This window comes from Mesocricetus auratus, unplaced genomic scaffold, assembly GCF_017639785.1.
Source record: "Mesocricetus auratus isolate SY011 unplaced genomic scaffold, BCM_Maur_2.0 Super-Scaffold_4256, whole genome shotgun sequence".
NCBI classification, from domain to species: Eukaryota; Metazoa; Chordata; class Mammalia; order Rodentia; family Cricetidae; genus Mesocricetus; species Mesocricetus auratus.
This window is the reverse complement of record NW_024429182.1, coordinates 80,282,705-80,299,727: the sequence shown is the minus strand read 5'-3', so window position 1 is coordinate 80,299,727 and position 17,023 is coordinate 80,282,705. Positions and strand designations below refer to the sequence as shown.

General features: G+C 44.2%; 1 protein-coding gene across 2 annotated transcripts in view; it reads left to right on the top strand.

Annotated features, from left to right (window-relative positions):
* The window catches only part of Vps35l (VPS35 endosomal protein sorting factor like), a 109,308-nt gene that overhangs the window by 74,953 nt on the left and 17,332 nt on the right, over window positions 1-17,023 (top strand). Inside the window, exon 27 of one of the 2 annotated variants that reach the window (XM_040755626.1) lies at window positions 11,998-12,137. The exons of the other annotated variant lie outside the window; for it this stretch is intronic. Within the exon in view, the coding sequence (XP_040611560.1) occupies window positions 11,998-12,137 (140 nt within the window). The remainder of the gene's footprint in view (window positions 1-11,997; window positions 12,138-17,023) is intronic. 2 annotated transcript variants of the gene reach the window in all.

Here is a 17,023-nt window from a genome sequence, read left to right as displayed (position 1 = left end):
TAGAAGGTGAGAAGCAGGCTGGGCAGTGGTAGCACCTTTAATTCCAGTACTCATGATGAGGCAGAGGCAGGTGGATCTCTGTGAGTTCCAGGCCAGCCTGGTCTACAGAGCGAGTTCAAGGACAGCCAGAGCTGTTACACAGAGAAACCCTGTTTTGGGTGGGGGAGGGGGATGCGGGAAGGGGGGGATTGAGAAGCAGCTTTTGAAGGAGAAAACTGTTTCCTGTGTAGAAGGCCACAGTTGTGACTCTTGTGAACAATGCATCCTTTGAGTATGGTAGATGTGACTGTGTCCCCAATCTCGAGGCCTCTTTAGTCAGTTACTGTAGCTGAAACAGTTCACAGGTAGGCAGTGGCATGAAGCCTGCATTCACAGCTAAAAAGACAGAACCCCCTGCCTCAGGGAGTGTGGTGACCAGCGATAAATGACAGTTGCTGATGGAACCTCAAGAAAGAGACACGAGTGAGTCACCCCCAGCCATGACTTCCTTCCTTCTGCTGGTTCATTTCTTGCTCAATTTTTTATATGCAAAACATAGTACTAGAAACAAAGATGCTTATAGAGTCCCTGTGTTACTGAGGGAGAGCCAGTCTGTTGACTGTTAGCACATAAAGCAGAGTGTGAAAATGTCTTTCAGTGTGTACATGTGAGCATTCTTAGAGCAGAAGGAATGAGTTGTCTTAAAAGAGCCAAATAGCTTCACAAACCAGATGGCATTGAGAACCTGGGAGGGAGGGATGGTCTGGATACCCACAGTGCACCTGAGGACATTCTAGAGACTGAAACGATGGTACAGGAAAAGGCTAGGGGCCAGGAAACAGGAAGGACAGTCTGACGGAGGAGATAGAGTTTACAAGATAGATTGAGGTCTTGTTGTGGAGTATGCTCAACTCCTGGCAAACAGGTCATTTCATTCTGCATGTATTAGTAGTGTGTCACTTGTCTTCATTTTGTAGGTGAGGAGAGTGAGGCTCATGGTTTGCCAGTGGCATCCTGTCACGTGACCTCACCTAACACTGAGACTCTGTAAAATACTATGCTGTTAAGGACAGTCCTTTCATATCAGCACATACTTTCGTTCCGAATCCCAGATGCACATGGTACTGGAGGCCTGTTACCATAGGTTAACCATTTGATATGTTTGTGAAAAAAACTTTGTATGTGAGTATATATGGTGTATATATGTGTATCTGAGTGTGAGTGCAGGTGCATACATGCCATGGTGCGCTTGTTCTGAGATGGTCTTTTACCATTTAACATGGGAGCATGCATGTGGATGCTAGGAATATGAACTCAGGTCTTTACATGGCATAACAAGCACTTTACTCAAGGATTCGTTTTCGTAGGTCTATTTGGGGTTTGTTGTTGTTTTGAGACAGAGTCTCAAGTAGTCTAAACTGACCTCAAACTTGCTTTATAGCCAAAGATGACCTTGAGCTCTAGATCCTCCTGCCTCATCTCTCAAGTGCTGAAGTTGCATGCATTAGCTACCATACTGTGGCTTCATAAACTTAAGTAAAAAACAATCAGAATTAAGGAATAGGGAATACTTAATCCCTAGTGCTTAGGGAAAACTAGGCTTGCTAGTCACCGACAGAATGCACAGACAGAAAGTCACTACCCCCTCCCTGACCCACGAATAGGAAGTAACTTGTGAGTTGAGCAACCTTGGCTCAGTGCAGAGCCCTGAAGGAGGGAGCAGATAGACACCCGGAACTTTGGTTTGGTACTGATGAAATTTGGAAATTATTTATATGTCTCCTGCGGACCTTCACATTAAATATTGATGTCCAACGTGAATAGAAAGGGCATATTGCCGAATCCATGTGGTGAAGTCAAGGTTATATTAAGCTGTCACTGGTAACAATTAAGCAGTAAAGAACATGCCACTTAATTGTCTCTGGGCATTTGCACCTCTGTAAAGCTCGCTCTGTTTTAGCATCATTGAAACAGTGACCTTATGTCCTCACACTTTACTGCTTTAAGAACAGTTTCTGTTACACAAGCACAGGTTGGCAGGAGTAGGATTAAACTCCAGTGGCCAGCTGTTCTCAGGATCATGTAGCCTTGCCAAGTCATATGTATACCTTGGTTGCAATACATCAAGTTTCAGGATCTGGTGTGTGGTGTGTGTGTGTGTGTGTGTGTGTGTGTGTGTGTGTGTGTGTGTGTGTGTGTGTGTGTGTGTGTGTGGTGTGTGTGTGTGTGTGGTGTGTGTGTGTGGTGTATGTGTGTGTGTGTTTGTGGTGTGTGTGTGTGTGTGTGTGTGTGTGTGTATGTGTGTATTATGTATTAGTATGTGTGATTATGTATTATGTGTGTAGTGTGTGTGTGTGTGTATTATGTTAATATTATTATTATTATTATTATTAATTATTATTAATTAATATTAATATATTATTATTAATATATATTAATAATTATTATATTAATTATTAATGTGATATTATTAATATTAATTATTAATATTATTATTAATATTATTAATTATTAATTGTGTATTATGTAATTATTAATTATTAATATTAATAATTATTATTAATTATTATTATTAATAATAATAATGTAATAATTATTATTAATATAATATTATATGTATATTAATATGTATTATTGATTAATTATTATTATTATTATTATTAATATTATTATTATTATTATTATTATTATTATTATTATTATTATTATTATTATTATTATTATTATTATTATTATTATTATTATTATTATTATTATTATTATTATTATTATTATTATTATTATTATTATTATTATTATTATTATTATTATTATTATTATTATTATTATTATTATTAATAATATTAATATTATTATTATTAATATTATTAATATTAATATTATTATTAATAATATTATTAATATTATTATTATTAATATTAATATTAATATTAATAATAATAATAATATTATTAATAATAATATTAATAATAATATTAATAATAATAATATTATTAATATTATTATTATTAATATTATTATTATTAATATTAATAATATTATTAATATTATTATTAATAATATTAATATTATTAATATTATTAATATTATTAATATTAATAATATTAATATTATTAATAATATTAATATTAATATTAATATTAATATTATTAATATTATTATATTAATTATTATTATTATTATTAATAATTATTATTATGTATTATTAATTATTAATTATTAGTGTATTATTATTATTATTATTATTATTATATTATTATATGATGTATATGATTATTAATATATTATTAATGATTATTAGTGATGTATGATGTATGTATTAATGTATTATTGTGTATTATGTGTATTATGTGTGTGTGTGTGTGTGTGTGGTATGTGTGTGTGTGTGGTGTGTGGTGTGTGTGTGTGTGTGTGGTGTGTGTGGTGTGTGTGTGTGTGTTATGTGTGTGGTGTGTGTGGTGTGTGTGTGGTGTGTGTGTTGTGTGTGTGTGGTGTGTGTGTGTGTGTGTGTGTGTGTGTGTGTGTGTGTACACGTACCTGCACCCATGTGTATACCTACTTACGGAATCAGAGGTCAATATCAGGTTTTGTTCCTCAGGAGCCATGACCTTGGTTTTTGAGGCAGGGTCTCACTAGCCTTGAGCTCATGGATTCTGCTAAACAGGCTTCAGTGAACAGCAGGAATCGTCCTTTTATGCCTCTCCAGCACCAGGGTTACAAGCATCTGTTTACACATCAGACTTTTTCTATGGGTGCTGGGGTTCTACCTCAGGTATTCATGGGTATGCAACAGGCACGGTGGTGACTATCTCCACCCCAAAGCCTGTGCTGATCTGTGTTTATTTTCTAGTTTCCACTGTATTGATACTGTCATTATACCTAAGCCAGGCAGAGATGGGGAATACTGAAGACTGCTAGAGATGTTTTGCAGTGGCTGTGGACCTTGGGAGAGTGAATTATTCTCACAGTCAGAGCCCTGCTTTAATGGAGTACCTTCAAGGGAGGGGTCTTCAACCCTTTGTTAGGTAGCATCAAGCTGTGATGTCTTCATTCCTCAATCTCTCTGGACTAGGCTGATTTTTCCAGCTGGGTTGGCCAGGAGGACGTCTGAAAGCTTGGAAGCCTGGGAGTGCGTTAGATGCCTTTGGGCTATTGTTTTGCTGACACTGGTAAAGTCTCCCATTAGCCCTGGCCTAATGCTTTATGAAAGAGCAAAGGGTGACTGAATGTGGGCTAGGTTAGCTCTTTGCCATTGTCACTCATGATTCATACACTGAGTCATGGGCTTCAGGGAAACAGCAAGAGCAATGAACATGCTCCCATCACAGTCCTGTCTGCATTCATGTTATCGTGTCTGGAGGGTGTTCAGGGGGCGCGCCTGGATCTTGTTGAGAAGCCATCTATGGTTTCAGATTTGGATGGTTTTTGTTATAAAGGAGTTTAGAGTGCTCATTTGAAAGAATTCTAGCAATAGGACTTTGTTAGGCTCCAGTAAGGCTGTCTGTAGCTTAGTGGTTACAGCTTTTGTCTTGCATGCCTGGGGTTCTAGGTTCAATCCCTAGTACTACCAAAAAAGAAAGAAAAGATTACAACAATATTCTCTGTATCCTGTCACTTCTTCCTTCAAAAACTTGTTAACAGGACATTTTTTTTCTCAGTTCTTTTCTTCTATATACTGTAGGCAGAATTTCTCTGTTTCCCAGCAGCTGCTCCCAAATAATCACTCGGGCTTAGTATTAATTATAAATACTTGGCCAATAGCTTAGGCTTGTCTCCAGCCAGCTCTTAGAACTTAGATTAACCTATTTCTATTTATTTATCTTTGTGCTGCCCCAAGGCTCATTTACCTCATCCATGAACTTTCCATGTTGCTTCTGGTCTGGCTTGAGACCTTCAGACTCTGCCCTTCTTCTTCTGGACATTCTTTCCGCCCTGAGAACCCTGCCTAGCTATCAGCCAAGCAGCTTTTTATTAACAACGACAGCAACATATTTTCTCAGTGTACAGGAGGATTATTCCACGACAGTATACCCATTAATATGTGATTTTTTTTTGTTTTTTTTTAACGAGACAGGGTTTCTCTGTATTGTTTTGGAGGCTATCGGTCCAGCCCGGCCTCGAACTCACAGAGATCCGCCTGCCTCTGCCTCCCGAGTGCTGGGATTAAAGGCGTGCGCCACCACTGCCCAGCAGTATACCCATTGAAAAGAACCTTGCAGGGCTGAGGCTGCAACTTAGTTGGTAGAGTAGTTGCCTAGCATGGGTCATCAGCACTATATAAAAGTGGGCGTGGTGGCATATGCCTATAATCCCTTCACTCTAGAAGTAGCGGCAGGAAGATCAGAAATTCAAGGTCATCCTTGGCTATACAGTAAGTCTTGGGCCATCCTGGGCTACATGAGACCCTGCCCCCCCCATTTTTTTTAATTTTAGATTTATTTTATATTTTATATATGGCTTTTGTCAGTGTGTATGTATGTACACCACATGTATGATAGGCTCCAACATAGATCAGAAGAAGGCATCAAATCCCCTGTAACTTGAGTTACAAATGGTATGTGGGTGCTGGGAATTGAACTCAGGTCCTCTGCAAGAGCAGTAAGTGTAAGGATTCAGGCATTATGCTGGCCTGCCCCTGTCACCTGGCAGAATGCACTCTGGCAGTATCCTGGTCAGCCCAGGGTTCTATAACTACTAGTCTGGATGCAGGTGGAAAGGGCCCCTTTAAAAGACAGACCCCGCCCACTTACGCTCTCTTTCCCTCTCTTTCCTGCTCTTCCCCTGGGGCAGACAGAACTTTTCCTGTCCCCCACTTCTTTTCTGTCCTCTCTCTGTCTCTGTCTCTCTACCTCTTTTCTCCCCCTTTCCCTTTCTAAGAAAACTTTTCACTAAGCTCTGTCTGCCTGGCATGTTTGTCCCCTTGCCTGCCATGGAATCCGCCAAGGTTCCCCCACGCTTTATCATAACAGTAAGTTCTCTTAACCACTGATCCATCTTTCCAGCCCCACCCCCAGTATTTTAAGCCCATTCTTTTTGTGTTCTCTGCCTTTCTCTTTGTCTGCTTTCCCCTCTCTTTTTCCATCTGCCTGTATCCTCATTTGACATGCCATGCCCTCCTCAGAAAGGAAACAGAGTAGTCTTCTGTTGCTGTGCATTAGCTTTTCTGGCTCATTAGCATGTTTTGGCTGGCCCCCACCTGCCACCCTGTGCACACAGATCCCTCTCACTGGAATGACTATAAGAGATTCTACTTCTCAGGTTTGGGAAGTGCTGTAAATTATTTTCCCCAGACTGTCGCCTTCAGTACCTTCCCAAATGTTCCTTTTATTGAAAAACATTTGGAACCTTTCCACATCGTTGCCCTTGGCCTACAGTGAGCATGTCTGCGGTCTTAATTCTGAGCATTGTGAAGCTCTCTGGGAATTGCCCCATCTCTTAGAACATGGCATCCTGTTGTTCAGACAGGCAGATTTAGGAGATGGGTACAGAACAGAGAGTGGGCTCCTCAGGCAGACATATACTAGGAAGGCCACTGCATTACCCAGGAAAGTGAGAGGAAACCCTGGAGCACCATAGGAAACCTTCCAGCAGTCTTGAGATCACTGCATACAGTGTTGTCTGGAAACATTGGACCCTGGAGCAGGTCTGGCTTCCTGGGGGAGCTTCTCAGAGAGGACCTCTCTGGCACATGCGCTCTGTAGTGCAGACCAAGATCCTATTCAGTCCCCATGGAGTGTGATGCCCTTGGCTTAATGCAGTTCTTCCCCAACCCAAGACCTGGGGTGGCCTCCCTTATGACGGCAAGGACCTGGGATAATTGTTTTCTGGGACAAGTTCTCATGTATCACAGGCTGGCCTTGAACTCACCATGTCGCCAAGGAGGGACTGGGGAGGGAAGCATGAGGCAGCTGGCAAAGAATTGTAGCAACAGCAACTACCTGAAGACTGACTGTGGCCAGGTGCCGTGCTGAGGTGCCAGGTGAGCCTTTTATGTTTTCTCCTATTTTCAGGAGTTGTGGGAGGACCCAGGGTCTTGTGTACCCCAAACTGTCCTCATACATAGTACGTAGCCCAAGATGAACTTGAACCTCTGATCCACCTCCTGGGTGCTGGAATTACAGGTATGTGCGTCCACACCTGGCTTACACAGTGCTGGGGACTGGTGTGTGCTAGGTAAACACTCCCTCAACTGAGCCACACCCAGGCCCTAGGAGAGCATTCTTTATGAATGAAATCTGGTTCTTCCTTTCCTTTGTTGTATTTTCTTTTTTGAAATCACATGCAATTCATTTTATCTTGAAGATGTTACCTTCTGTGACTTTTAATAGCTACAAAGTGCTGTATGATATCAACATTGGCCATGCAGTGACTCACTCCTGAAATTCCCAATGGCTTTAGCTTAGGGGTTTGGTTATAGTCCGGTCAACACTGTTGAGACTCGTCTGTTAGAAATTTTAAATGTTACAGTTCTTTGGTTTTTGTTTTTAAAGAGGAAATGTGATGTTGACAGATTGTACAAACTCTGGCCTGAGGAAAACCTGTTTTCACTTGTAGCCTTTTTTTATTTTTATTTTTTTTAAAAACTGAGTTCTGTTTACTAAGCTGACATGGAGAAATCTCCCAGACATTTTCTGGATGGGGTGCGCCTTCTGGGAATGGAGTAAGAATTTGCCTTGGAACCATGTGTGCCTAGCCCTTAAATAACTGAGTTCCTGCATTAGAATAGGAACTGGGTGGGGTGAGGAGCCAAGGGACTGCTGCCACTTAAATGGGATATAATAATAGGCACATTCTCTGGGCCACTGGTAACAAACACATAAATAGAAAAATATAAATGGTCCTCCACGTTGTTTGGAGCAGAATTTTAGTTCCCACTGCGAAGCACTCTGCTCATGATTTTCAGAGGGTTTTCTAGGGCAGCAGAGTCATCAGGCATGGGGACAGTGGACTTCTGCAGGAGACAGCCACCTGCCTATGCTGGGAGAGCTGGGCAGATGATGTCAGGGTTATTTCTGATTCTTTTGTCTTTTTTATTGTTGTCAAGTATATATAAATAAAACTTCATTTTAAATAATTAGACTAAGCTGGGCGGTGGTGGCCCGCGCCTTTAATCCTAGCATGGGGAGGGGGGGAGGCAGAGGCAGGTGGATCTCTGTGAGTTCGAGACCAGCCTGGTCTACAAGAGCTAGTTCCAGGACAGCCTCCAAAGCCATAGAGAAACCCTGTCTCAAAAAACCAAAATAAATAAATAAATAAATAAATAAATAAATAAATAAATAAATAAATGACTAGATTTTCTTATATATTTGATTTTTCTTTAGTTTTTATAATTTCATACACATAAACAATTAAATATAATCATATCTGATGCCCCTATTTCTCCCTTCCAACTCCCCTTCTATCCCTCACAATATTATTCCCCCTTCCAACTTCATATTTTCATTTGTTTGTTTATTGGTAATATGCTAAGTCTAGTTAGTGCTAGCCATATGTACATGGGATATGGGGCAATTCACTGGAGCATGGGGAACCTCTCTCCCAGCATCTATCAACTGCCAGTAGCTTCTCAGTCAAGCACAGGGCTTAGAGACTATTTGCCTGTCTCTGCTGGGATCTTACGCAGGTCTGGTGCAGGTAACACAGCCGATGAGATTTTAGTGTGATAACCATGCCGTGTCCAAAAGACAGCACCTTTCCCCATTCTCTTGCTCTTACATTCTTTCTGCCTCTTCGTCCAAGATGCTCCCTGTGCCTTGGTGGAGTGGGGAAGAGGAGGGGTCAGTATAAATGTCTCATTTAGGCTTAGCGCTCAGTCCCTTTATTAGCACTCTGACCAGCTGTGTATGTGTCTCTCCACTGACTGTTGCCCACTGCAAAAAAGAAGCTTCTCTGACCAGATAAATAGGGTCTTTGGGCATAAGGTAAGTATTTAGAAGGTAATTTGACAGCATAACCTTTTAACAAAATGATAATAGTCATTCTACCCTAGGGCCTATGGCCTCCCCAGCCATGGGATCTTGGCCAGGATTATAGTACCAGGCATAAAACTCCTTCCTGTGCAACAGGCCTCAAATTCAATTTTATTTTACTTAATTTTAGAGAGAGAGAGAGAGTGTGTGTGTGTTTGTGTGTGTATGTATGTGTGTGTGTGTGTATATATGTAAGCCACAGTATACATGTGGAGGTCAGATACCAACCCTTGAGAATTTTTCTCTCCTTGTTCCTTTATGCAGATTTCAGGAATGGAGCCCAAGCCATCAGGCTTGCCCAGCAAGTGTTTTTACACACTAGCCCAGACACTTACCCTTTAAATATCTATTGCAGTGACTAAGCACCTTCATAGTGTTGTACAATAAAATCAGGATCCTTCAGGAGCGGAGCCAGGTATTTCTGGATTCTTGGCATTTTATTTAAGAAGGATATAAGGGAGATGCAGTTTTCTGTAAGGGTGAGGCCCCTAGAGTGTTGAGCACTCTCCGATGAAGGCCACATATCTAAGAGTTTATGGGCATCCCAAACTGTACTTGATGGGTTAAAGAAATAGAGAGGACCCAAAGCCGGTAGGTAGGGAAGTGGAGATGGACCTGGGAGCTTTGGGGAAGGGTGAGTATAACCAAAATGCTTTGTGTGGCGTTCTCAAAAACACAAATAAAGAAGAAAAACTAAATACATGGAGTAGAATGAAAAAACTGTCCCTGAGTTGGAGGGGAGGAGAAATCACTGCGGTGTTCAGAGTAAGGGTTATATGCAGGTGGGAGCTGCACCCGGCCGCCTCCATGTCTTAGAGAGAGGTGTGAGTGTGTGCAGTGCGGCAGATAAAGGCCTCTCAGGGCGTTATTAGAAAGGGGTTGATTTGTGCATAGGCCAAACCAATTGGAGTTCCAAGTAGCTAAGCTCTTCCCTCCTGTCCTAACATGGGGGTGCTGGGAGAAAGGATACCTGTAAAGCTTCCTACACACCCCACTCTGGCAGAACAGAAGAAAGGGTCTGCCTTTCTCTAAAGGAGAATGGAGTTTGCCTTTGAGACCTAGAAGGTGAAGTGGGATGACTTCAGAAGGATCTTCCTTCTTTCTAGCCCCACATGACCTCTGTCCTCAACATGATTGATGTCAGCTGCTCCTTCATTGTAGACCAGTGAACTGAGCAGGCCCCTGTGCAGGAGCGCTAATTAACATAGATCCCTTGGCTGATTTTATGACGTTAGCTCTTGCTCTCCCTCTTTCCTCCAGTATGTCCCTAGTGCCCACTGGAGTGCCCTGTGCTGCTGCAGCTGCTGCTACTACTGCTTAGTAACTTTGACGAGGGGATGCAGAGAGGCAGACAGTCGGGGATGTGGGAGCCAGCCTGGCAGGGAAGCTTCCAGAGTTCAGCACACCTCACAGGAAGCTCGATGATGAACCTCTCCATGGCATGTTATGTTTCCTTGAAGAAAGAAGATAAGTTACAGGCCCTCTCAAGTTCAGGCACACACAGTTTTCTTATTAACTGTGAGCCTTTGTTTCTTGGAAAGCCAACATCTCAACATCTGCCATCAAGCCGGCCCCTCAGGCATGCAGTTGGAGTTACTGCTTTAACCCGGGGTTTTACACCCTGCTGCAGCGTTCTTGCGTGTCACTGAAAGTCATTTTCCGGTGGAAAATGAACTGGTCCGTGAACACATTTGATGTTGCTGAGCAGTAGAAGGGTTTATGTCTCAGGCCAGTGCTTTGCCTTGAGGCTTTTTCTCATGGTCAATACTTTGGCAGGTCTACAAAGAAGTCCTCTCCCTACCTTCCCCAGGGACCCGGTGCTCTGGCTCTCTCGGCAGTCTTTTCCTCCTTTTCTCCCTTCTTCGGAAATCTTCTTGTTTTACAGATTATTTCATGTCTCCTTAAAATCTTTATTTTTCAAGTAATTCAAGTAATTCTCTGGAAATATGACTTGGTTAGGAGTCGCTAGAGTTCTGTGTATGCTTGCATGTGTGTGTATGCACACTCGTGTGCATGCATGGACTAGAATACATGTGTGTGTGTGTCGGCATGCATTCATTCCTTCAGACAACTCAGTGTGTGTTGGCTTATTTTTTTCACAATATTCCTGTGTAGCCCAAGCTGTCCTAGATCTCACGGTCCTCCTGGCTCACCCTCTTGAGTATGGGCTACAGGTTTGTGCCATAGCACCTCTCCTCATCCTCTTGAGCACAGGGTTTGGGCCACAGTGCCTAACTCAATGGTTGCTTCTTTGTGCTAGAAGAGACTTAGACCAGGTTTTGAGCAGCTCTGCCAGCCACTCCAGAATCTTCCACTTACCCAGAAGTAAAATGAGCCCTTTCTCACTTCATACTTTATTTCCCATCTTTGAAGCGACCCTGGTGACAGCGCTCCCATACCTGTGGACATAAGGATTCATTCATCCAAACCATGCCAGATCCTAGCTCAGGTGACTAATGTGTGTGTGTATGTGTTTTGTGTGCATGTTCATGTGGGTGTATGCACATGTGTGTGCATATGCGCCCACTTTGAAGCCTGTGTGGAGGCAGGAAGTGATATCAAGTATCTTGCTTGCTTCACTTTTTACCTTATTTTTGGAGATAGGACTCTCAACTGGATCTGAAGCTCATTGGTTGGCTTGACTGGCTGGTCCTTAGGCCCCAGGAATCCTCCTATTTTCACTATCCTGGTGTGGGGATTATAGGCACACCCTGCTGCATCAGCTTTTCTGTTGGTACAGGGCATCAGACTCCAGCCCTTGTGCTTGTGCAGAGAGCACTTCACTGATCTAGCTATCTCCTTGGTCCCTTTTCTCTGTTTTAGTCCTTCAATCTAAGGCTGCTTAGCTACAAATTTTTCTGGTTGCCATAGTAACATCAGTGCCTCATCCATGGTGGTTTGGAGAACCTTCAGTTGGACTCACTGACTAAACTGAACCCTCAGTGTTGTCTGACTTCCATGCAGCTCTCTGACTGACCCCTGGCCAGTCTAAAGAAGAGCCTAGCCTTGAACTTTTCACAGTGCTCATCCTCTGATTTTTCTCTTGCAGCTGATGCTTTTTTCAAAGCTGCCATTGGCCTCATTCCAGAAGTCCCAAAGATGATAAGCATCGATGGGAAGTTGCGGCCATCGGAGCCCTTCCTCCTGGAGTTCCTGTGCAATTTCTTCTCTACATTATTGATTGTGCCGGTATGTTTCCCAGGAGCACAGGTAGTCTGTATTCACCCTGCCTTAGTATCCTGAGGTCGAAAGTGTGAGGCTCTGTTGACTGGCTCTGCCATTGTCAGTGTGGGCTGCTGGGACAGAGTGCTTGAAGCTGAGCCCCTTTAGTAGCAGAGGTGTGTTTCTCATAGGTCTGAGACTGAAAGTCTGAGGTCTGGGGCTACCTTGGCTCTTCCAAGGGTCCTGTTCAGGGTGCAGACAGCCCTCTTCCTGAGACATGATCCCGTGGCAGAAAATGAGAGCCAGGGTTGCTGTCTGGCCCTTTGGGTAGTTGGTCTTCTGGGACCTAATCATTACCTCTTTCAGGTCCCATGTGTATTGGGCAGGGTTCTTTAGAGGACCAAAAGAATAGATAAGGATATGTACTACTAGTGGGGTTTAATAGATAGCTTGCACATATGGGTACTCTGGAGAGATTGAGAACCTAGTCGCTGCTCGGCCCCCAAAACTGGATTCCTCAGACATCCCCAGTCCGGCACTAAAGACCTTGAAGATTCTCCAAGAGCCTACTCTTTGGTCTATACTGAAAGGCTGAGTAAGCCCAGCTCTGATGTTGTGGAAGGATGGCAGGATAGATGCACTCACAGCAGAAATGAAGACAGGAAGTCAAAAGAAGCACTGTTCTTCTCTAGTGCTGTCCATCTGAGGAGGCTCTTCATTTCTCTTAATCTTTCCAGGAAATGCCCTCACAAACCAGGCATGCCTTTTTGAAAATATTTTGTTTTTTATTTATGTGAACATTTGCCAGCATGTGTCTGTGCACCACATGTGTAGCTGGTGCCCACAGAAGCCAGAAGAAGGCATCAAATCCCCTGGAACTAGAGTTGTAGGTAGTTGCAAACCACCATATTGGGTCCTCTGAAAGAGCAACTAGTACTCTTAACCACTGAGCCATCTGTCCATTCTCAACCAGATGTGTCCTTTAGCTGACTCAAGGGCCAATCAAGTTGACAACCAAGCCTAACCACCCCAGCATCTAATTGGGGTTGGGGCTTCAGCTTGTGTGTCTGTGGGGAGGAGGCACCAGCATTCAGTACACTGTACTGTGCACTGCCAAGGCAAGGGCTCAGTGGCCTTGGACCATGATGGTGACAATGGGAGTCAGCTCTTCCTCATCCTGGCTCTGCAGGTCCAGCGGGCCCTATGTGTGTGTCCTGTCTATAAACTGAGGGTGGTCTTTGTGTCAGCCTCGCATGTTGTGGTTGAGGATTGAGTAAGGATTGAATACAGCTACACAGTGAAGCTCTTGAGTGGCAGGGTTCCTTGGAACAGTAAACAGAAGAAACTGTGCTCCTTGTGACTTGGAGAGATGAACTTTCATTGTTGGGCTTGAAGGAACTGGGGCCCTTTGGGGAGTGCTGCAGTAGGAATTCCTGGAAGTGTCTCATAGCTGGGCTTCTCAGCCTCGCTCTTTCACTTGGCGCCTGCCTGCTTCCTGACATGAGTTTGGATGAAGAAAACAAAGTGACATCTCTGTTTTCCCAAGTATCTGGTGCATTTACCTTTCACCTGATTGAGAGCTGCTTGCAGAGAGCCTCAGTGGCCATGGCAATAGCCGGGGCTTGTCTGTAAGTCATGAACACGTATTGTGTGATTGCAGCTCAGATGCAAAGCCCTTGCTTTTTCTTTGTTCTCTTGACACTGCCCCCCCCCCCACCTTTCCCCTTCTCCTCCCGTTCCTTCTCATCTCATAGCTTGTCATCAAGCCTTTGTTTTTTGTTTTGTTTTCTCTGAGAATCTCACTCTGTAAGCCAGGCCATCCTGGAACTCAAAATCTGCCTACTGCAGTCCTGTCCCTGCCTTCCCTTCCCCTACCCCGCCACAGTGCTGGGCTTACAGACATGCAGCACTCTACCTTACTGCATTCCCCCCCAGGACTTACAGACATGCAGCATCTACCTTACTGCAGCCCCCCCCCAGACTTACAGACATGCAGCATCTACCTTACTGCATTCCCCCTCATCCCCAGGACTTACAGACATGCAGCATCTACCTTACTGCATTCCCCCTCATCCCCAGAACTTACAGACATGCAGCATCTACCTTACTGCATTCCCCCTCATCCCCAGGACTTACAGACATGCAGCATCTACCTTACTGCATTCCCCCCCAGAACTTACAGACATGCAGCATCTACCTTACTGAAGGCCCCCCCCAGGACTAACAGACATGCAGCACTCTATCTTACTACAGTCCCCCCATGCGCACTCTACTGCAGTGCCCCTCTGGGGGCTTAAAGATATAGACCACTTTACCCTGCTGCAGTCTGTCTCCCCCCCATGCTGGGGTTACAGACATGGAGCAGTCTACCTTACTGCAGTCCCCCACCCCTCAGGGCTTACAGATATGCAGCATGCCTGTCTCACTAAAGTTCTCCTGAGGAGACACAGAGCACCCCACCTTGCTTCCGAAAGATAGTCCTCTGATATTCTCCCTTCCTTACAGAGCACCATGGTAACTCTCTCCACAAAGAGACCATAGGTCTTCACCAAATCTGAAAAAGTATCCATACAACCGCACTGGTGTAATCAAGTTCCCTTGAAGCCTTGGCTATCTTATTTACCAGTTTATAAATAACAGCCCAGGAATTCATAGGCTTTGCTTGACTGCCACAGGGAGGGGGCAAAAACCAGGACTGACCTGCTAGTGTGGTGGCGTCCCCCCCTGTACTCTCAGCACTGGGAAGCGTGGGCAGGGAGATTTTGAGTGTTAGGTGAGACCCTATCTCAAAACCTCTGGAAAAACAAAAACTGCAAACCAAATAGCAAAACAATACCCCACCCCCCTCGAGATGACTGTGCATCAGGGTTGCTCTGTTAAATGCTCATTCCTAGAGTTCACCCTTGGAGCACCTTTCAGGAGGTTGAAATTGCCCTTTGGAGGTCGCCTCCCTGAGCCGTTCAGGAGGGAGCACTCCCAGGACCAGACCTGGAGAAATGCCTTGGCGGGTTGGGGCTGTGTCAGTGACTCAGCATTTGTTGGGTTCCAGTTTTCTTTGTGTGTTGTGTGTGTGGGGAAGTGATGAAACATTCTTTAGTTGATTGTGGTGACTGTCACACAACTCTGGATACATGAACAGTCATTGAATTGTATGTCCTGAATGGGTGTATTGTTCCCTGTGTGGATTATGTATCTCCATCAAGCTGAGAAAACAAAACAACAACAACAAAAAGACTCAGCAGTGAACTCTCTCTGTTCAGAGTCCAAGTTCTCAGAGGGGAATCGGGAGGCCCAACCACAGACCTGCTCTGGGTGGGGCTTTTGTTGTGCTCTAGTGGTAGGCAGCTTCCTGGTGAGGGGTGGAGGGTCAAATGGCAGAGCTGCAGGGGCTTCTGGATTCCCTTCCCTGGACGATTGATCCCAGGGCCCTTTGGCCAGTGCTTCCCTCTCTGTATAACCTGGTCATTGTCATGGAAGAAGACCAGAGGAGAAACCAGGTTCCCTGTGAGGCAGTGGGTGTTGGCTGTTGCTTGGTGGTTAATTGGGGGTGTGTTACCGTTTACACATGTGCTGAAAGTGGCTGGAGTCTCTCTGAAAGCCTCCTCAGAGTCACAAACTTGGGTTCCGTCCTGACTCTGCAATGTGCTGGGGCCTACGAAATGTTTTTTAATCCCTTGTAGTGATATAGTGTTTATGACTTATTAAAGCTTGACTGAGGATTCAGAAAGCAAAGTCAGCCACAAGCCTTAGAAGTCAGGCACATACCTTTAATCCCAGCAGTTAGAAGTTAGGAGGTGCTGTCCACACCTTTAATCCTTGGACTCAGGATTAAGAGATAGACAGATCTCTGTGAGTCCAAGGTCACCCTGTCTCACCTGTCATCTTTCAGTCATGTCACCAAAATGCCCACCTTGCTGGACTACTACGTGGGTTGAATGAAATCATAGTTATGAAAGCATGTTGTGGACCAGAGCTCCTGCCCTAGGGTTACAAGCTGGGGACCAGTGGCCAGAATCCAGCCTGCAGCCACACTTACTTTCCATGGGACAATGGAAAGCACATGGAGTGAGTTTTCCACATTAAAAAATTGGTCTGTTGTTAAAGCAAACACAGGTTTGTGGTTTTCCTTGAAGAATCAGCTTCAGCATTCAGGCTGGTATTCTATGACCCGTTCAGGTAGCTACAGCTGGAGAACAGCTGCCCCAAGCACACAGGGTGTGTGCCTTCCCCAGCTCCCCTGGGCACCTATGGACACATTTTAAAATTCATTCCAGATGCCAGCCTGGCACACAGGCATCAAGAGAGCATCTTCTGCTCTAAGTAGGACTTCGTTGCTTTTCCTGGTGTCAAAGACTGCACTTTAATGGCATCCAGTAATAATCATGCAATAAAGAATAACTGCAATTTTGGGGGGTACGCATATAGAGGTCAGAAGTCAACATCAGTCTCTTCCTTGTTTCTCGGCTCTTGAGACAGGGTCTCTCAATGAACTTGGAGCTCACCAATTAGGATAAAATGGTTGGCCAGCAAGCCTAAGTGTGCCTCTCCTCTCTAGCACTGTGGGTACCAACAGGTGCAGGTACCAGTCTGCTCCTGGCTTTTTGGTGGGTGTTGGTGATGTAACTCAGGGTCTCGTGCTTGCTTAACAAGCACCTTTCCAACTGAGCTATCTCCCGGTTTTGACCCCAGGAACATGCACTTATTGGGTGCCATGCCAAAGCCCTTTAGGAGAATTCCCCCTGAACCCTGTAAAGTAGGAATTGATGAATCTGTTTCACAGATACCTAGAATGGAAAAGTCTGTGTCTGGAGCTGTGGGGGGTAGTTGATAGTAGAACAGGAATTTGAACCTGGATTTGTGTCCCCCAGGGTCCTTCACACACGTTTGCTAAGGGAGTCTATCATAGTGATGTG